This window comes from Lepidochelys kempii, chromosome 13 (genome assembly GCF_965140285.1).
Source record: "Lepidochelys kempii isolate rLepKem1 chromosome 13, rLepKem1.hap1, whole genome shotgun sequence".
Lineage (NCBI taxonomy): Eukaryota > Metazoa > Chordata > Testudines > Cheloniidae > Lepidochelys > Lepidochelys kempii.
In genome coordinates this window covers 2,269,782-2,291,709 of record NC_136392.1, presented here as the reverse complement: position 1 = coordinate 2,291,709, position 21,928 = coordinate 2,269,782, and the positions used below count along the sequence as shown (strand labels likewise).

The following is a 21,928-nucleotide window of genomic DNA, read 5'->3' as shown; positions in this document are numbered from 1 at the left end:
CCCTGCGGTAGGGAAATGAGTCTACGCTCAAGGGCTGGTTTTCCTTAGACTGGTTTTTTTTGTTTTGTTTTTTGTTAAACTGATGTGGGGATGGGTTAAGATCCCTTCTCCCTCCCCCATGCTTTGTGCTGAGAGCACCTGCAGCCTGATCCCTGACTAAGGTAGCTGAGTGGTGACAGTTCTTTGTGGCAATGTCACGGATTGCAATGTATTATCCATTTTGGGGAGAACTCCTAGAAAATCTGGTGGGACTTCGCTGCTCCATACTAGTCCCAGAGAGACCATCAGGAACCAGTTAGCAAGTAAAAAACCACCATAAATACACATGATCCAGGGACCTGCCTCCCTAAATGCTTGGTATTTAGTCTGAATGATTTGTAATCTGTAATCTACTAGTAAATGCACCATAATGCAGTATGTAGAAATACAATGTCCTAGTGCCATGATTCACTGCGGCATTGGGTATTACTCTCTGGCTGAGATGGGGACAGACCTCCAGGCTGCATGCGCAATGGATAGACTTCACTATACTTCTCTATGGTTGACAAGTTCGGCCAGATGGAGAAGGGCAGAACCAAAACTAGTAAGAAAATGGTTCACCCCTTGCAGTGAGGTAAAGCTCCCTGTAACCTCCTGGGCATGAGAAAGCCATAAGGCCCATTTGCCTAGCAAGTTTCTGTAACTTGTGTTTTGTTGGACTGGATGATTGCATGGGATGCCTAGAGAGGAAAAGGCAAATTCTGCACTGTATACTGACACTGTACCAGGTGATGATACCGTGATCATCTCTTTGACCCCAGCAAATTAATCCCTCCAGGCTGCCCTGGAAAATGGCTCTCGCAGTTGGTAGTAAAAAGTTCCCATTCATCTTTGCTCAGGCTTTGGGCATCCAGTCACTTCCTTTTGGGCAACTTAAGATATGAGTAACATTCAAGTTGGGCAGGAGATGTGCAAGAACCTCACATTTCCCATTGCGGGAGCAGCAGAGTCATAGAATCATAGAATATCAAGGTTGGAAGGGACCTCAGGAGGTCATCTAGTCCAACCCGCTGCTCAAAGCAGGACCAATCCCCAATTAAATCATCCCAGCCAGGGCTTTGTCAAGCCTGACCTTAAAAACTTCTAAGGAAGGAGATTCCACCACCTCCCTGGGTAATGCATTCCAGTGTTTCACCACCCTCCTAGTGAAAAAGTTTTTCCTAATATCCAACCTAAACTTCCCCCACTGCAACTTGAGACCATTACTCCTTGTCCTGTCCTCTTCTACCACTGAGAATAGTCTAGAACCATCCTCTCTGGAACCACCTCTCAGGTAGTTGAAAGCAGCTATCAAACCCCCCTCATTCTTCTCTTCTGCAGACTAAACAATCCCAGTTCCCTCAGCCTCTCCTCATAAGTCATGTGTTCCAGACCCCTAATCATTTTTGTTGCCCTTCGCTGGACTCTTTCCAATTTATCCACATCCTTCTTGTAGTGTGGGGCCCAAAACTGGACACAGTACTCCAGATGAGTCCTCACCAATGTCGAATAGAGGGGAACGATCACGTCCCTCGATCTGCTCGCTATGCCCCTACTTATACATCCCAAAATGCCATTGGCCTTCTTGGCAACAAGGGCACACTGCTGACTCATATCCAGCTTCTTGTCCACTGTCACCTCTAGGTCCTTTTCCGCAGAACTGATGCCTAGCCATTCGGTCCCTAGTCTGTAGCTGTGCATTGGGTTCTTCCGTCCTAAGTGCAGGACCCTGCACTTATCCTTATTGAACCTCATCATATTTCTTTTGGCCCAATCCTCCAATTTGTCTAGGTCCCTCTGTATCCTATCCCTGCCCTCCAGCATATCTACCACTCTAGAGTAACACACAAGAAAACGGAAGCAGCTGGTTCTTGCACTATTACTGTGCTGTAGAGTGAGTCTGTGCACTGTGGGACCCCATGGCTCACTCTGTGTACTTTTATGCAGTTAGCAGTGTCAATCGTATGTGAACCCCACCTCTGCTGCTGATACAGGGCCTCTGAAATTCTCCCAGACAGTGTCTTTTACTATCCCTGTTGGTATGTACCAAAGTCATTAGCTCTAATTGGGTCCCTTTGCTGTTTCAAAGGTTAACACACAGTTTGCAGCAGGATAATAGCAGGCCAAGGTTTCTGAGCACTGAGACAGAATAAGGTGGTTTTTGTCTGAGTTGCTTATTGCTCCCTAAAGATTTAGCAGACACCAACACCCCAAGGCAAGACAAACTTGCCTCTTGTGCACCCTCCCACCACACCCACTATCGCACTCAGAACAGGCTGTCAAACCAATCGGGAGGTTCTGTATAGCATTTCCTTGTAGGGCTCTTCAAATCATGGAACTTGCTGCTTTGTCCTTAAAATAAAGTTTTTGAAATCTATCTATAGTTCATGATCTTAGCACTGGGTCCCTCTGATTAGATGGCAACTGTGCATTACAACTTTCTTTTGTAAACAGTCTTTCATGGAATGTGTATTGCAAATGCCTTTACAGCTAAACAATAGCAGGACAGAGATTTTCAGACACAGAAGAGGAAGGATAGGAATGTTTTCCAATGAGATGTAGCGAAAAGATGAAATGTGCCTGTTCCCATGGACAGGAACTGCAGAGGAGACGGTGCTCATGCACCACTGGCATTGGGACTGTGGGAGCAACAGAGAGAACTGAAACAGACACGGCTCATGAGGCAAGTCCAAGGAGGGTTTAAAAGACAAGGAAGGAAACTGGACTCTGCTCCATGTTGTGAGATACTTGACAGTGCGGGTACCTCTTTTTCTATTTGTCAAACAAAATATCTGACACACACATCCCTTCCTGCCAACTGCTCCAGCTGTGCATCCTGCCCTATTACTGACCCAGCCAATGACTTGTTTCTTGTGCTTGCTGGAGTAATCCATGGCCACAGTTTTGGAGCCATTATCAGGTCTTGAAAACAGCCCTCACTAGTCAATGCGAAGACCAAAGCACTCACTCAGACTCCTACAAGACCTGGCACTTAAATGCAAAGTGTGTTTCCGCTGTCCAGTTGCAACTCCTGGTGTAGTGCAGTGTTTGTTCAGGTCAGTTGCCCCTTCACCTGCTGGCTGCTGAAATCCAGCCCAGGGCTGTTGTGACAAAGCTGTTAGCAGATGGCCTCAATCCAGTTCCTAGTGGACAGATGTCCATCCCAAAACCCCTTACAAAATGGGGACTAACTGGTCCCTTTGTTGGCCGTCTCAGCAGAGAGGGTAAAGGACTGAATGGTCCTGGCCATCCACCCAGCTGGGGAGGGAGGGGGCATGGCCCCTTCAGGTCAGGGGCAGGGTGTTTGCATTGCTACTCTCTGGACTATCCCTGTCCTATGGACAAATAGACAAATTTGGGCAATAAAAAAATCGCCATATCCACTCGATAGCTGTAAGGGGACAGACCCTTGACCCAGGACTCCACGGAAATGGGCATGGTTTAAAAACTGTGGCTCATTAAATTCTCTCTCCCTTTAAGCCCCATTTGCCTCTCCATTTCCCCAACTCTCAGTAGCTGTTGTCCTGGACTATCCCTCCCACCATCACATTTTCCTCACTTCTGTTTTGTCTCCTGTTCCTGAAGCATCACTTCATTCCTCCCCTCTCAGCCCTTCCCATCACACCCTCTGGCTGATTCCATTCTTGATGTTGCTGGCAACTGGACTGGCCAAGGCCTTCCATCCCAGTGGCACCAGTCCACATCCTAAACTCACTCCAGCACGTGATATGGGCCATTGGTATTCACTGGAAATACAAAATCATCCCTAGCTCTTAGTCAGTCCTGTAAAATTCCATAGTATCTGCCAGTCTAATGGAGACCCCAATAATCTGGTTTCAATTAAAGTGTCCTCCACAGCCAGCATGCTTATTCTTTGTCTCTATCACCTCTGATCAGTATATTCCATCGCTCTCCTGCCCCTGACCCATATGAGAGAGACCCTAAGGCATGTGCACAGACTCGACAGGGGAGAAGAAATCACATGTACAGTTTAAACTCTAGTCGGCCCCTGAATTGAATGAAAGGAGCTACAGAAGAGAGGGTTTCCCTAAGCAGAAACCAGAGGTGTGGAGCCTGATTGAAATGGAATGCTTAACGTTTAATGAGTGATTATAAACCTTCTGTGCCAAAGATCTGCAGCCCTTCCTCCCCTTGTCCTACACTGACACCTGCACCATGACAGCCCCACAAAAATAAGGAGCACTCACCATCCGGGGTGTAGAGCTTTTGTGGGCTGTGCATCCTTGAGAAAGGATACTCGCCCTTGGAGAGAGAAGTGTTATTCCCATTATACTCACACTGCAATTCCCAAAGTGGGTGGGGAGACAAAACTTTAGTCTCAGTGAAGAAATCTTAAGCTTCTGCCTAAACCATTGTCCTTTAGCACACTGCAGCGCTGGGGAAATGGATCCAAAGCATTTCATTCTAGAGCATTCATGAACAACAGGCATTGGAATGCCATGCTGCATCACAAACCGTGGGCTGGGAAATGTTCTGTCACCAGAGCTGCAAAGTACAGTGGAGTAGAGAAATACGAGCCTAGAACCATAGGTGTGGAGGGTACTACGTGCTGAAGAACAGAGTGCTGAGTGCAATAGATGATGGCACAGCCTGATGCCAAGCCCTTCTAAGCATCACTTCTGCGGCACTTGAAGTGGTGTGACAACAAGCTGTGTTACCCTCAACAGGTCCCTCCACCTACCGTGCTGCAATTGGACTGTACAGGGCTTAGCGATGTATTCATGAGGGGGGGAGAAAGGCTAGCCTGTCTTCTACCACTGACACCGGGACACCCTGCAGAGCAGGCAAGTTTCACATCCTTACTGCTGCCTGTGTGAGCCTACTGGGCAGGCGCTGCTAGCTTTAAAGACAGCAGTTTCTCAAAACAGCAGCTTTGCAACATAAACCAAACTTGCCCCGTTGTATCTGAGTGGACAACGCACCAGGGCACCAACACTCTGCCTCTGGCCATGAGTGGCTAAAACCCACGCCAGGCAGATATGCTGGCCCAAAAGCCCTTTCTTTCTCACAGTACAGGGTGGCTTTCCAGTCCCTCCTCTTAAAGCACCACTAACTTGATCTGAGTTGCCCCAAGATGCACCCACTTCCTATCAGCTCTCAAACTGCCTCTGCACAGAGCTCTCTGGAGACAATGAGGGATTCAGCCACTTGAGAATGGGGCAGAGTCAGTAGTCTGACTCTCATTCTAATACCATGGAGATGAACTTTGACCTGAACTCGGACTTCCACCCCTTAGTTACTTTTCTAAAGCCAACATGTTTCATGGAGCACCCCTCCTTACCAGCCTGCCTCCCCTCACCCATTCCATGCTGCTCAACCTTGACCCTTCTCAATTACCTGCACTACCCAGGCAGATACCCCCGCTTCTCATCTATGCATCCCATTCCCACTGCTGAGCATCCAGCTTCTTCTTGGGGATCAAAACCACTCCAAAACGTGTAACTCAACTGAATGCTTCCGGCTGCGAAGCCCATATCTCAGGGCCTTGCCATGCTCCTTCATCCCTCCCTCTGCACCTCCTGCATCACAGTGCTCAGACCTGATTCTAGCCCTGCCAATGTGTTCAGCTCTAGGAACAAGTGTGTCCAGTGCATGTCACGGTAACTCCATTGCCTCTTGTCGCAGGAAGTGTCTCTTATCCACTATCTGGATTCATGAAAAACTTAGAACCATGTTGCGATGCCCCAACCCACGGAGACCTTATCACAACCATCAGCTGCAACAGAGTATCGCCAGACAGGTGCCAGCAGCACTGAGAGAGATGGAACGTACACTAGTTCCACGTGGTACCAACAAGAGGGGTTTGACTCCAGTGCAGTCCCTGGGCACGTACTGCTATGAAATCCATCCCTCAGGTGAGACATCGGATTGAAATGGAGCAGTTAAAGTTTAATGAGTGACTAAAAACCGCCTATGCCAAAGACGTGCAGCCCTCCCTTCCCCTGCCCCATGGACGTCAGGAGCACTCACCATCCTCCTGGCTGTGGAGATTCTGAGGGCTGCGCATGCTCTCGTCCTGACTGGGGCTCAAACTGGAGTTAAGATGCTGGTCAGCTGAGATCCATGTGGAGTCGTTCATATCAAAATCCTCGCTGCTCACCGATGTCTCATCCTGAAAGCGAACGGCAAAAGGGTTAAATCTGCTTTGGTTTTGAAGCTCCTGACCACATCCCTTTGGGGGTACAGCAGCTCCTGCATCCCCAAAGAAACGTGTTCACCTCTTGGCATTCAGGGACTCTGAAAATAGCCCTTCCCATCATGCTCTGGGCTAGGTAGCATTTCCCCTGCGGAGAGCACCAGTGCTCTGCTTCCTGTTTGAAGACGTGCCTGAGGAATGGCTCAGTCTGTAATTGAGGACAATTAGAAAGAGCTCGCATCCTGTAGGAGCGGATGGCTGAGCCCTGCAGTTTACCCTTTAATCTCCATCGACACTACAGTGTGTCCGTGGCAGATAAATGGCTCTGCAAGTGGCGCAGACAGGGTGTGACTTTCTTCAAATGGTTTCGAAAAGTATTAGACTGAACATTGTGTTTAAAAACCAAAAACGCACACCCAAACACCACCACCACCATTTCTCTAACCAAGCAGGAAGGGTCAGGCCAGATCAGCCACTAGTGAAAATCTATGACAGTATGCATCCGATGAAGTGAGCTGTAGCTCACGAAAGCTTATGCTCAAATAAATTGGTTAGTCTCTAAGGTGCCACAAGTACTCCTGTTCTTTTAGTGAAAATCTGCAGACCAGCTCTGATTTCCATGGAGATATGCCCATACACAGCAGCAGGGGATATGCCTGTAGTGTGGACAGGGCCTAAGAACCTGCAGCCTAACACTTAACCTCTGGTTTTCAGCATGAGACTAAGATCTTCAAAGGCTTCACAGGCCCTTGGATCTGCCTGCAGATTCCTGGGACTTTTCAGCAGGGCCAGGGCCAGAGATGCCAAAGAAGCCACAGTAACACCATGAAAGTGATGCAAATGGGACCTGAGGGGGAATAGCGAGCCCAGACACGATCCAGAAACATCTGTAGAACCCCAATTTTCTGGGTTCCCCTGCAGAAAGGGATGTCTAACCGCAGAGAGAAACCCATGGAGTTGGGTAAGCCAAGATGTGACCCGGAGGCTCTTCCACTCTCCGGAACAAGCATGTATGAACCACACGCAACACCACGATAGTGTGAAATGCACCCTTGCAATCTGTAGCAGGAGTGAGGCCTGCATTTTTTTTTAATTATAAATAATGCTCTACTCACTAGTCCTGCTGCTCTGAAAACTGCCAGCACTGAGGAGGGAACATGCCATTTCAGAAGTCATGGACACCCTCACTCGGCAATCCCACTGACTTTCCTATGGCATAGATTAAATTCCTCTCTCCCACTCCCACAGCTGCAAGGACATTCTTTCTCTTCCTCCTTTCTAACCTTTACTGTGCTTCAAGACACAGCCCTTGGATAGCTTCCAGAGCCAAAAGGTCAGCCACTGGATTTCAAAATCATCAGCATTATAAAAGCAGCAGTGAGATTCTGAATGAAAGGAGGAGCTAAGGAACCACAGAGCTGGGCCTTCCAAGCAGAGGCCACAGCAATACACTGTAATGAAGGAAGCACTGATAACATGGGGATATGCAACACATGTGCTGTAATGGTTCCTCTATCTGCCTTTTCTCTTGTTCCCTCCCAAAATAAGACCGAGACCCCATCAAAAGCTGTGGAGACACTGAACACGTGCCCAGAGTCACTTTCTGCTTTAGCTACTATTGCCTTGTATTTAAAACAACCTTTCACGGGCTTGTAGCCTCTCCATTTCCCTCCAGCGTTTTGAGCACTGGACAAAATACCAATCCCCACTCCTCTTCCTTGCACCAAGTAAGTGCCCCTCCAACCACCACCTGCACCTTGTAAAGCTGCTCTGCCTCCGGCAGACTTTTTTTTTTTTTTAAATTGTGAACAAAATTCTGTAAGAACAGGTTTGACCTTTCTTCCTTCCTTGTCCCTGAAGAGCCATCTGCGCACTCAGGGCAGGAATTGCTGGGTTTAGCCTGCTCCCTCCCCCAACCCCCTCCTCACTGAGTTGTGCCTCAGAGGGAGTTTCCTGGAATTTACAGCTTCTGTACAGCCTCAGCTTGGACATTTGTAAAATCATACACTGGGCACAGCTAGTTACACGGGGAGGCTTCTACTAACCACACATGCACTCTTGCACTAGAAGGACATGGGCACACTCATGCTCACATGACAGGGCTAAAACATGCCGCTTCCAACCAAGTATGGACATACACGACTAGAACCCAGGCAGAAGCACACACATGCTTCCAAACCCATGGCAGCTTGGCCCAACAGGACACACTCAGGGTAAACAGCACTTTTTCTTGGCATTTTGGCTAAGATCCATACAACTTTTCTCTGTCTTCATTTGCAATTCATGGTTATAACATTTTTGACAAACGTGAACTGACATGGCTGGGGACAATAATGCCTATTCGATATGTGTCTATGACCTTAAATATTCTCTAAAAGTTTTAATCTGATACCCTTAGTTTCATAATAGGTAATGTATGTTGACACTGCAAAAAAAGAAACACAACACCAACAACCCTGGGGCAGTGAGTGTCAGAGCCTGGGTCTACAGACCTAGATAGGCAGGGCTCTCACTCCAGCATTAAAAATAGCAGTGTAGATGTTCCTGGTTGGGCTCTGAGACCCACTCCCCTCCCTGGGCTTCAGAGCCTGGCTCCAGCCACAGCAGGAATGTCTACTCTGCTACCTTGAATGCTCTGAGAACTGCTGAGGCTCTGAGAACTGCTGCCGTGTTTGTTTGTGTTGTGTGGTTTTTTGTTTTTGTTTGTTTTTGTTTTTTTTTCCTCTTCTTACACATAGACTGAACTGGAAGGGGATCTTCCACTGCTAACATTATATATATAGATATAGAGAGAGACACCAACCGACCATCACCATGGTATCTGGGCATCCTTACAAAGCTTAACCTGGAACAATGATCTTAAGTGGACAGACTAAATGCCAAGGTCTCCTGCTGCTCACAGCTTTCCATCGGACCAGTCCACATCAAGAGAAGGAGTGGGCCCAGAGTGCATCTTGCAGGGCTGAATGAAAATGGCCAGGCCCATGCTTAAGAAAATATCTTTAAGGTGCAAATTCTAGAGGAGACTGCCCTGTCTCAGCACCCACAAGCTCACCCATCGGATACTGGATTCTAGTACATATGTACAGATGTATGTTTATGCACACATGTACATATAGCATCTTTCCTATCAGTGTATTGTGAAACGCTGGGTTACATATAAAATCCCCCTCCGTACAATATATTGGCCTGTTATCCAACGCATTAATTTATCCGAGAGATATCGAGAAAGAAACTGACCCAGCTGTAAATGACTGAAGTCCAATAAGACTCAGGGCATGACTAGCAGTCTCTAACATGACCTATCAGCAAAAAGACCATGCTATTGAGGTGGAACCTTACAGAGGCAGGCGTCCTCCGCACCTTTTCAGCCTGGACTCCAACTGGGAGAACAAGAGCATTTACATTTAAAGACTCCAGTAGGATTAAGTTCCTGGCAGCGGTGCCCCGTTTTTGCAGCATGCAGATCTAGCAGTGTGACCAGCAGCATGGCAGTACCCCATCAATACCACACATAAAGCCAGCAGTGGGAACTGCCTCTTGGTAGTGTCCAATCAATACATCACCCACAGCTAACTCGTAACAGTGTCCTATCACAGCCACACACAATGGCTCCTGAAGTTCCTTGCAGCAGCACCCAAATAATGCTGCCCTGGGAGCTGCTTAGCCCTTGGTGCTCTTCCAGTCTCTCTAAACTGCAACACAGCCCAGAGTCATGGATGTGAGAGGCAGCATCTTCCTTCGCTGCCTTGCTAACACAAGTTCTGGATTTAGCCATTTAAGATGCCCTTAGCAGTGTCCTGTCACTACTAGCTAGTACTACACTGGTGGCAGTTGCAAACTTCCTCATCAGCGTATCCTGTCAAAGCAAATAAGGCCCTGAGCTCTGTGACTTCCTTGCAGTGCCCTATCAATGCCAGCAATGACTCGTGGCAGTGCCCTCCTTATGCCAGCGAAGATTCCAGGGATGCGAGACCCATCCAAACAATAACCTACAGCTTTTTTCCCCAGCTAGGACTCCAGTAATAACTTACATTTCAGCTTGTATGAGAGGGATAATTTTTCTGGCTGCAGCACAAAAAGGCTCGTGCACCCGAATACAGCATGGTGTCAAAACGAATGAAACAAGCCAGTTCAAAACATCTGATGGAAAAATCCCCTCTTAATTTTGCTCTGAATACCAATCCTGTGACTGGACAGTGGAGACGCTTATTGAAGCCGCCTCAGATTAAGTGAAATTTTTGAACAGTAGCACCAGCTACAATTCAGAGCAATACGGTAAATATAATCTGCCCTTCCCCTCCCTTTCAGCCTGTGAGTCAGGCAGCTCATTCTTTTCCTCTCTGGATTCTCAGGAGAATTCTCTCTGCTAATTTCTTCTTTCCTGTAAACAAACTTCAAATGAAACTTTCATTAAAAAAAGAACACAGTCCATTACCACAGCCTGGCTCCAGATTTGCCTTCTCTTCACCCGTACCATGCCAGTCATGACACAGATGAAAGCGACAGCAGCTGCCCTAATCAGCTAGCACAATCTCTTTTTCTTTCTCTTGCTCCCTCCTTCCTAACCTAACCTTCCTTCCTCCCTCCCACTCCCTTATCCCTCCCCTTTCCAGCTCTCAGGAGAGATCTTCTCACACTGCAGTAAAGTTCTGTTGCTTCATTTCTAGTGTTCATGGGATTGAATGATTAGGGGTCATGAAATACTCGTGCAGCTCCTTTTCTGAAAGGCAAAGCGAGTGCCTGTCGAGTATATTCACAGGGCCACACCCAAATATCTGAACGAGGACTCCAGGTACAGCAAGGGACTTGGAAAAACATCACTGCCACTCTCCTTCTCTCCAGTCCAATATTCACATCTGCTCTACAGATGGATTTGATCTAAACAGGTATTCTAGTTAGCAAAAGAAAATGCATGTGCAATATTAATAATACTTTGCACCTCTATAGTACCTTCCATTCAAGAATCTTCAAGCACTTTATAAACATTCGTAAATTTTAAGCCCCACCATTTCTCTTTGAATTAGAGCAACAGTATTCCTATTTCAGAACTGAAGAAACTGAGTCACCAATAGCTGCAGTGATTAGCTGAAAGCCTCAGAGTGAGTTGGTGGCAGACCCAGGAACAGAACCTAGATTGCAGAACTCCATCTTGTGCTTTAATCACCAGACAATGATTCCCTTTTTCATGAATAATCTTTTCTCTTCAGAACTTCTTAAAGAACAACCTTTCACACCACAGGCTGAAACTGAGTAGGGTAGGAAAGCTCTTCTTATAACCATGCCTTGTAAATATATGCAGGCGATATCAGTAACCGGCTTATTTTACAGGTAGGCTCAGTTTCTCTGGAACTGGTTTGCAAATGCCTCCAAAGTCAGTTACACCCTCTATCACAATTTATTTTCCAGGATCTGAGAACTGTTGTTGCTGTGTTGCTTATTTTCTTTTTGAGGTTATCTGGTTTTATTTAGAAGTATATCTCTACTTTTTTGCATGACACGCTACCCTGGCCTGTTTTTTCTGTGGACTCCAGAAACCAAAATCTAGGGTGGTGATTTCAGAGTAGCAGCCGTCTTCGTCTGTATTCGCAAAAAGAAAATTTCAATGGAAATACCAATTGCTCCACCTCACTCAGACAGGTGACAAGCATAGTCACCATTTGCCAGTGTTAGTTTTACAGTGGAGTCAGCCACCTTTTTTAGAACCAACTCCGTGTGGCATAGTTGCCTGCCCTTGTAGCTGCTTTACCTGTACGCAGCAGCAACTTGGGAGAATGCTACCAGAATGTTGTCTTGAAGGACGGCACCTCCCACTGGCCCCCTTGACGGTAGTATCAGTCTGGGGGAATACCCTACCAAAAGGGTAGCCTCATCTCCATGTCAGCATGCGTTAAACACAGTCTTCTGAGCATGCCAAGAAGGTACTGAACCACATCTGACCTTAACTTAACCACTTCAGTTCACAGAAAGGCTTAATAATGGAGGATAAAACTCCTCAGGTCAAAGGCACTGGATATTGTAGCAGCCAATTAATGCACCACAGAGCCCAACAAAGCTAAAGCATTGCTGATTCAATTCAGTTTTAGAGTTAGGAATCCATAAGATCTGGTACCTATTTCTATAGATTACAAACCAACACTATATTATGAATGCCCTTCCTATCAGGTTGACTAGAGTTCTTACTTATAGTAAATCCTGTTACACCCTAGAAGAGAATGATCTTGTGTGATAGAGTAAGGGGAAAGAAGCTGCTTAGCCCTTGCTAGGACATGAAAAAATAAGAATTTATTCTTACTAGTTCCCCAAATCAGGTGAGATGAGACCTAGCTGAATATTTTACAGGAAAAGGGAATATTCATGAGCTCTGTTGTCTTATGTTTTCCCTCCTTCCTAAGATCTTTCTCTAAAAAAGACCCCAAAAGAGACTGTTACTAAACAGCACATGCACATTCCAGATGTCATTACCCAAGGCAAGGAGGAGCAGGCATTCTTCCAACAGATTCTGAATGTCTGCCCTCCGGGCTGGGTGGAATCTTCAGGTGCTCTTGCTGTTCAGTTGGGAGGTGCTGAACAAAGGGTATAGGACAGTGGTTGTCAATCTGAGGTCCGCAGGCCCCTATGGATCCGCAGACTATGTCTAAGATTTCCAAAGAAGTCTGCATCTCCATTTGAAAATGTTTAGGGATCCGCAAATGAAAACAAGTTGAAAAACCGCTACTGTAAGATACTGAGGGGGAAAGTGTGAATTTTCCAAGCAACTACAGCTACGGCTAGGTACTATTAACATTATATATGTTTGAATACTCTGTTTAAGGTGCAAGTCTTCAATCCACCTTCATGCAAACAGATCTTGGTCAAAATCAAACAAGTATTTGATTTTATATGAAAGGACATGATTAAACCTCCTAGCCCATAAATCGCTCAGAATGAAAGGATACTTTAGTCTTCCATGGACACCGTAAAAAATGATCAAAAATGTGATGGTCTGAGTATATAGATATTAAGAGATGTTGCCAAGTCCAATCTAGACCCAAATTGAAAGTTTTGTGAAAACATATTTTTGCACGACATATAATCAATAGGAACATTTTGGTCAATATATTTTCATAGCAGTAGCAAACAGTGCAAGAACAGACTCTAACAATCCGTTTCCCACCAAACCCAAGGGACTATTGGGTTAATGCCTGAAAATGTAGAAATGAAACTGGCTAGAAACTATGAACAGGTGAAAATTGACTAGCCTGTTTCCATTGTATACTATGAGCTAAATACAGAAAAATAACCAAACTGCCTAAAGAGTGAAAAGGCTGTTTATTTGTTTGTAAGATTATTTCCAATGTAGTGTCTATACACACAGGTGGGGCTGAGATCTATGCAGTGTGAAATGTGAACTCTGAAAGGAAGGAAGTTTCATTCTTTCCATTTATACTCATCCAAATATATGTAAATAAATAGATCAGTAAGGCAAATCCGTCTGAGCATGTGTGTAAATAGCTCCAGCCCTGGTAGGCAGGGGTTTCAGCATGAAGCAGGGATTGACCCATAAGTAGGGCTTTACCTTTAGGAAGAAAGCTATTTCCAGCACAATCCCTCACCAGAAATGGGAGGAAAATAAGGCGCAGAGACAGCGAAATGTTAAAGCCCTGAGCCCCTTCTAGGTGTAGTGTGATATTATTCTTGTGCCCTGTGCACCAGGGAAAGGGAAAATCGATGCTTCAGGGAGGGAGAAAGGTTCCCTGTGAATTAATGGGTCTGTAGCTTCCCCCATTGATCTGCCTCCTCCCACTTTCTTTCTGCGCTTTTGTGCTCTTCCGGGGAAGGGGGAGGCAGCTCTCCCGATAAGGGAAGGACGCTCTAACCTTAACCTTTCTCCAGGAATAATGCTAATTAGAGACGTTAATGAGAACTTCCCGGGAAAGCGGAGCAGGGAGGGAGGAGCAGCCGCCACCGCCAGCCGGGTTCGGTTTGAAACCGGGGGAGATGGAATCAGAACGCAGAGGGGGAGTTTAAAAAACGGCGAAATCTCTTTCCCCCCCCCCCCCCGGCACAAACGGGACCACGCTCTCTGCACGCCCCTGTGCCGAGCGGTGCACGCGGAACCCCGCACCCGGCACAGGACACTCGCCCCGCAACCGTCCTCCGCAATTCCCCCTTGCACCCCGCTAGGCAACCCTCCCCCCAGCAATGCATTACGGTGGAGGGTGCACCCCCACAAAACAGCCCTTCCCATGCAACCCCCTCAACCCATAGCACCCGCCATGAAATCCTTGATCCCCCAACATCCAACCCTTCCTGCTAAGCCCCGGCCGCCACCTAACCAGAGCTCACCCCCTCACCATCGGCCCGGTCCAGCCCTAGCCCCGTCCAACCCCCAGCGACCCGTGCACATTCACCCAAACAACCCCAGTGACCTCTGCAAACAAGCCCCCAGCACCATGCGCGCACCCCAACAAACTCGCTGCAACTCACGCTAATGAGCTGCGTCCCCCTTCACTCAAACACCATCCACCCCACTGACCTGCGTGCACCTCCAACCCCACAGAGCAGCGGGCAACCTTCAACTAGCGCCATCCAACCCCCCCAATGATCCGTGTGTGCCTCCCAACAAACCCCTCCAACTCCCGGTGATCCCTGCCCCCCAACAAACTCCAACTCCCAGTGCCCCTGTGCACCCCAAACTAACCCCTCCAACGCCTAGTGACCCCTGTGCCCTCCCAACAAACCTCTCCAACTCCCGGTGACCCCTGCCCCCCAAACTCCCAGTGATCCCTGCCCCCCAACAAACTCCAACTCCCAGTGCCCCTGTGCACCCCAAACTAACCCCTCCAACGCCTAGTGACCCCTGTGCCCTCCCAACAAACCTCTCCAACTCCCGGTGACCCCTGCCCCCCAAACTCCCAGTGATCCCTGCCCCCCAACAAACTCCAACTCCCAGTGCCCCTGTGCACCCCAAACTAACCCCTCCAGCTCCCGGTGACCCCTGTGCCCTCCCAACAAACCCCTCCAACTCCCGGTGACCCCTGCCCCCCAAACTCCCAGTGATCCCTGCCCCCCAACAAACTCCAACTCCCAGTGCCCCTGTGCACCCCAAACTAACCCCTCCAGCTCCCGGTGACCCCTGTGCCCTCCCAACAAACCCCTCCAACTCCCGGTGACCCCTGCCCCCCAAACTCCCAGTGATCCCTGCCCCCCAACAAACTCCAATTCCCAGTGCCCCTGTGCACCCCAAACTAACCCCTCCAACGCCTAGTGACCCCTGTGCCCTCCCAACAAACCTCTCCAACTCCCGGTGACCCCTGCCCCCCAAACTCCCAGTGATCCCTGCCCCCCAACAAACTCCAACTCCCAGTGCCCCTGTGCACCCCAAACTAACCCCTCCAACGCCTAGTGACCCCTGTGCCCTCCCAACAAACCTCTCCAACTCCCGGTGACCCCTGTGCCCTCCCAACAAACTCCAACTCCCAGTGCCCCTGTGCACCCCAAACTAACTCCTCCAGCTCCCGGTGACCCCTGTGCCCTCCCAACAAACCCCTCCAACTCCCGGTGACCCCTGCCCCCCAAACGCCCAGTGACTCCTGCCCCCCAACAAACTCCAACTCCCAGTGCCCCTGTGCACCCCAAACTAACCCCTCCAACGCCTAGTGACCCCTGTGCCCTCCCAACAAACCCCTCCAACTCCCCGTGCCCTGTGTGCACCCCAAACTCCCAGTGACCCCCTGCACCCCCAACAAACTCGCTCCAACCCACCCCTAGCGCCCCCAACCCCCCCCCCCCGCGCCCGCTGTGCCCCCCAACCCCCCAAGCCCCGCGGGCCAGGTGGCCCGGAACACCGCCTGCCCCCCAGCCCGCGGGCCGCCCCCCGCGGGCCCGGGCAGGGGGCAGTTGTGTCCCCCGCCCAGCCCGAGGGTACCGAGATAAACACCCCGGCCCCGCACGGGGACGCGGCGGCCGCCGGAGCCCCGCACAGCCCGGCCCCCTCTCAACGGCCCCCGCCGGCCGCCCGCCGCGGGGAGCCGGGCCCGGTGCCTACCTGCTGCGGGGCCGGGGCCGCGCCTGGGGCCTGCCGGCCTGCGCCAGCCCGGCGGCTCGGTGCGGGGACGGGAGGGGACGCTGGCCCGGCCGCGCTCCGGAGCGGCTGACAACCAGCTGCTGCCCGCCGAGAGGGGCTGGCGCTGCGGAGCGCGTCACTCCCGGCCCGGGGGGAGCGGGGGGCGCGGGGGGAGTGACACGCGGCGGGGGGCGCTGGGGTGAAGAGAGGGAAGCGCTGCAGGGACAGACGGACGGATACGGGGGGGGGGTGACCCAGGGCGGGGGGGGCGCTGGGGTGAAGAGAGGGAAGCGCTGCAGGGACAGACGGACGGACACGGGGGGGGGGGTGACCCAGGGCGGGGGGGGGCGCTGGGGTGAAGAGAGGGAAGCGCTGCAGGGACAGACGGACGGACACGGGGGGGGGGTGACCCAGGGCGGGGGGGGCGCTGGGGTGAAGAGAGGGAAGCGCTGCAGGGACAGACGGACGGACACGGGGGGGAGTGACACGCGGCGGGGGGCGCTGGGGTGAAGAGAGGGAAGCGCTGCAGGGACAGACGGACGGACACGGGGGGGGGGTGACCCAGGGCGGGGGGGGCGCTGGGGTGAAGAGAGGGAAGCGCTGCAGGGACAGACGGACACGGGGGGTGACCCAGGGCGGGGGGGGGCACTGGGGTGAAGAGAGGGAAGCGCTGCAGGGACAGACGGACACGGGGGGTGACCCAGGGCGGGGGGGGCACTGGGGTGAAGAGAGGGAAGCGCTGCAGGGACAGACGGACGGACACGGGGGGGGGGGTGACCCAGGGCGGGGGGGCACTGGGGTGAAGAGAGGGAAGCGCTGCAGGGACAGTCGGACACGGGGGGGGGGGTGACCCAGGGCGGGGGGGGGGCTCTGGGGTGAAGAGAGGGAAGCGCTGCAGGGACAGACGGACACGGGGGGTGACCCAGGGCGGGGGGGGCACTGGGGTGAAGAGAGGGAAGCGCTGCAGGGACAGACGGACGGACACGGGGGGGGGGTGACCCAGGGCGGGGGGGCACTGGGGTGAAGAGAGGGAAGCGCTGCAGGGACAGTCGGACACGGGGGGGGTGTGACCCAGGGCGGGGGGGGGGCTCTGGGGTGAAGAGAGGGAAGCGCTGCAGGGACAGACGGACACCGGGGGGGGTGACCCAGGGCGGGGGGGGCACTGGGGTGAAGAAAGGGAAGCGCTGCAGGGACAGACGGACACGGGGGGGGGGTGACCCAGGGCGGGGGGGGCTCTGGGGTGAAGAGAGGGAAGCGCTGCAGGGACGGACAGACGGACACGGGGGGGGGTACCCACACTGCTGAGGAGGAAGCACGGGCGGGCTGCACGGGGTGAGCCCCACTGTGAATGTGGGGCCGTGGGGGGGGGGGCTGGCCCACACCGCGCGTGGGGGGCAGGGACAGACACCCATCGCCGGGGGCGGGACAGCGGCGCGCTCACACTGTGGGGGGGCGCAGAGAGACAGGCGCGGGGTGGAGAGTGGGTGTGGGGAGGAGCAGTCGGAGCCCATCCATTTTCTAACGAGAGCGACAGTCAGCCTGGGCACGGTAGGCTGTGAGAGCCTGGGACTGCCATCCTAGAGGACAGGCAGTGGCCAGAGAGAAATGCTGTAGTTTGGGGGGAACACACCTCCTGAACAGGCAGCGTAAGACACGCCCAGCGTGAGACTGGGCCGGGAGAGCTGCAATAACCGGGGAGAGGCTGTGCGCCGAGAGAGAGACAGCAATAGTCGGGGGAGGGCGCAGCTGCCCAGACTTGGACAATAACACTGGGAAAGGGCCAGCGGGAGGGGGCTGGCCAGTGAGAAACAGTAACACTGAAATACCTGCTACCTGTTAAGTATTGTTATTCAGGAGAAAATACAGGAGTACAGTCGGGAAGAGTGTGCTACACAGAGAGACTGTAACCATGGAAAAATACAAAGCAGCAATGAGAGACATTCCAACAGCCATCCTACACAGAGGGGGGTGTGCTCAGGGCAACGTCATTCCATAGAAAATTACGTGGTATAATCTTGTGAACCATCCATGCTCCACTCTCCCAGTCTCTTTGGTACCCAACCTTCCCCACTGCAATCTCCATCTCTTCTGGTTGCCCTGCAAACCACCAGAAAGGGCTCCCCGAGTTACTGGGGTCCATGGATCCAGTCCGATAAACACTGACCAAACTAACATATTACATCAGGAGAGTTTGAAAACTTGTAAGTGAAGTGAGAAATCTAGGGTTCGATAAAGAACTTAACAATGGCCATACTGGGTCAGACCAAAGGTCCATCTAGCCCAGTATCCTCTCTTCCGACAGTGGCCAGTGCCAGGTGCCCCAGAGGGAATGAATAGAACAGGGAATCATCAAGCGATCCAACCCCTATCGCCCATTCCCAGCTTCTGGCAAACAGAGGCTAGGGACACCGTTCACTGCCTATGTTCTGCAAGCTAAGTAATCCTGGGGACAAAATCAGCCATGAGCAATGGTACACCAGGGCAAGCTATCATTGCAATGGAGGAACCTGGAGCAGGCAGTCACAGCCCTGTAAGTGGGCAGGACCAGGGAATCCATCCAGGGGATGCAATGATCCAGTGTATCTCCCATGCTGCCTCTACCTATTAGGTCCCTGCTGGAATTTAAAGCTGCCCTCCCTTTGTGGAGGGCAATGGGGATACTACCACTTGTATGTCCCCTACTGAGTCCCCTCTGGGATACTGCTGCCCCCACACGCGCAGCCATGTTGGGGGGAGGGGAGAAGGGAGGATGTGGATGTAGCAACCCCTTAGTTTGCAAGGAACAGAATGATTCACATCACTTTTTAAATGTACAATCTCAATTGTAGCAGTTCCTCAGGGAAGAGACCTTGATGCAGAAACAGCCTGTCACTTGCAGGTCTCAACTGTACTTCACGGGTCTTGCACTGGGTCCACGTAGCCACAGTGCCCCACCACAGCTCTGGGAGAGGTTGTGTCTCAGGGAGAGCACAGGTGCCCCACCATGCCTTAGGATGCTGAAGTGTGTCCTTCTCCCCACCTATAGTCTCCCTTTACCCCTTAACATAACATCACGTCACCCAATGAAATGAACAGGCAGCAGATTTAAAACAAAAGGAAGCACTTCTTCTCACAGTGCACAGTCAACCTCTGGAACTGGTTGCCAGGGGATGTTGTGAAACCCAAAAATAAAACTGGGTTAAAAAATTAATTAGATAAGTTCCATGGCTATTAGGCAAGATGGTCAGGGATGCAACCCCATGTTCTGGGTGACCCTAACCCTCCAACTGCCAGATGCTGGGACTGGACGATGGGATAGATCACTCGATAATTGCTTGTTCTGTTCATTCCCTCTGAAGCACCTGGCTTTGGCCACTATCAGAAGACAGGATAATGGACTAGATGGACCATAGGTTGAACCCAGTATGGCCGTTCTTATGTTTGTTGCCCCCCAGGCAGGATTCTAATTGGCCCAGGCCAGGGATCCATTAGTTATTTTGAGACTGGCGCCTTGTGCTCCAGAATCTCAGCTTTCCTTTTTTATTTTTTGAAGTCTTCAGCTGTTACGGTTGAGAAGAAATCCTTAAAAACTTGACCCAAGTGTGGTGATGTCTGGCTGAGTCTGCAGACAGCCCATAGCATACTGAGAGGTCTGAATGGCTACATTATTCTCAGTGGAGTGTTAACACCGATGCCCAGGTATGATGATTTATATTTCAACATTAACTATTTCACTGCTGAGCAAAGCATGTCAGAAAGGAGAGTGACAAGCTTATTATGAAGATCTCCTACTGACGACTCTTTTTGGCCCCCATTTCCAAGGGCGGGTAAAATGGGTGAATTTGGTAAAATGAATACCCACCCTTTGCATGTGCAAAACCCTGCATTTGTGCATACCAATGGTGTGTCCACGCACACAAAGGGTAGATGCATGTACAGTTCCCCATTGTTGCATTCTGCAGGTACAATGATCTCAAATTAGGGCTGTTGATTAATCGCAGTTAACTCACGCGATTAACTAAAAAAAATTAATCGTGATTAAAAAAATTAATGGTAATTAATTGCACTTTTAATCACACTGTTAAACAATAGAATACCAATTTAAATTTATTAAATATTTAAATAAATGGCATTCTATTATTGTTTAACAGTGTGATTAATCACGATTAATTTTTTTAATCACTTGACAGCCCTAGTTCACACGCATCTCACATGGTCTTCAAACAAATATTTGAGATTGTCTCTGGTCATCTGAGAACTCCTCTTTCATACCAAACCTTAATCTGGGGCCTAAACTAGCTGAAAATGGGTAAAACTTTCAAAACACCTATGTGATTTAGGAGTTCAAATCCCCATGAGATTTAGGCTCCTAAGTGAATTAGGCATTTATCAACTTTTATCTAATGTATCTTTAGGTAGCTATTTCTGGATCCAGGGGGAAGGGGCAGGCAGTTTGATACAGGTTCAGTAACAATAATCCCTGTAGTAGTAAGGACCAGGAGTTAGTTTTTAAAGGATTTTTTAAAAAGGAAATAAGTAAAATTGTAATAATTAAAAATATTATTTCACATTCCTTCCTTCTCCCACTCCTTTGTGACTTGTTCATTCAGGCCTAGCAGCTGAAAGCTATTTCACATGGGTACAAGAAGCTACCCGTGCAGAAACCCTGGGGCTCCCCACTGGGGTTCTCTTGCCTGGAACAGCCTGTAGCATGGGAGCTTTAGCAAAAGTTCTTCCCAACAGGAGCTGTGTTGTGCTTTTTGTCTGTAAAGCACCTAGCACACTTGTGGGTGTATATGTGCATACTAAATAATACACTGACTACATCTTTCATAGTTTCCCATGGAAAAGTTCCACAAGAACTTCCACGGCAGCTCTCAAATGAAGGTACAAACTACACAGCAGCTTCATTTAACAGATATGTTTGTTGATTAATATCAGTCCTGCATCTAGTGACTAGTGCAAAAGACTGAGAGCTAGGAGGATCTTAATTCTCATCCCAGAGCAGTCACTGACTCACTGAGCAATCTTGTGCAAGTCACTTGATGCCCTTGTGCCTCTGGCTAAGCAGGCTAAATGAAAAGATGGGCCTTACTGCATTAGATTCTACATCACTACCGAACCCTCCTAGAGAATTAGCTTTAAAAAATGCAAACCTTTTATGAATGAAGCCAGTAAGGAAAAAGGGGTGAGAGTGTCACTGGAAAGCAAGTTGCTGAGAGACAGCCATAGTCAAAGAATATTTCACTTCTATTTTCACATCATCCTTTTGGCAGTCCATAGCTTAGGGAAGTCAGGAAATAGAGAGAAGATCTGTGAAACTTTTCTGTGGGCTGCATCATGTACTTTAGCTTGTTCACCCTTAGTTATAATTCCATCTTTCTTTAAAAATAAGAGTTATTAATCAGTGGCATAGGCATAAATAAAATCCTCAGTTCTAGGAGCTAAAATAAAGAGACAAAGGAAATGCAGCTTCATCCTCTAGGGCGTAAACTGATCATCATCATCTGAAAGAGGAGAGAAAGGATTGTTTTGGGGTGAGGTTGCCTTCTTTGGAAGTATCAGGTATTGGGCACTTCCAAAGTCTCAGCACTAGGGTCTGAGTAAATATGGAAATTCCAAGTCCCTCTGTCTCCTATCAATTTCACTCTGAGTATTAATGCACACCACCTGGTGGTATGTTTACATTGTGATAAGGACTGACATGGATAGAAGGACTCTTAAAT

At 49.9% G+C, this 21,928-nt stretch overlaps 1 protein-coding gene across 3 annotated transcripts in view; it reads right to left on the bottom strand.

Moving 5' to 3' along the window:
• The window catches only part of NOL4L (nucleolar protein 4 like), a 106,174-nt gene that overhangs the window by 25,318 nt on the left and 58,928 nt on the right, over positions 1-21,928 (bottom strand). The window contains exons 1-2 of one of the 3 annotated variants that reach the window (XM_073308640.2): positions 16,206-16,403; positions 6,010-6,151 (exon numbers count right to left, since the gene is read on the bottom strand). In XM_073308640.2, coding sequence (XP_073164741.1) covers positions 6,010-6,118 — 109 coding nt within the window. In that variant the 5' untranslated portion in view covers positions 6,119-6,151; positions 16,206-16,403. Of the gene's footprint in view, positions 1-6,009; positions 6,152-10,613; positions 10,755-16,205; positions 16,404-21,928 lie in introns of those variants that run through there. The other 2 variants (XM_073308638.2, XM_073308637.2) reach the window with 2 other exon arrangements.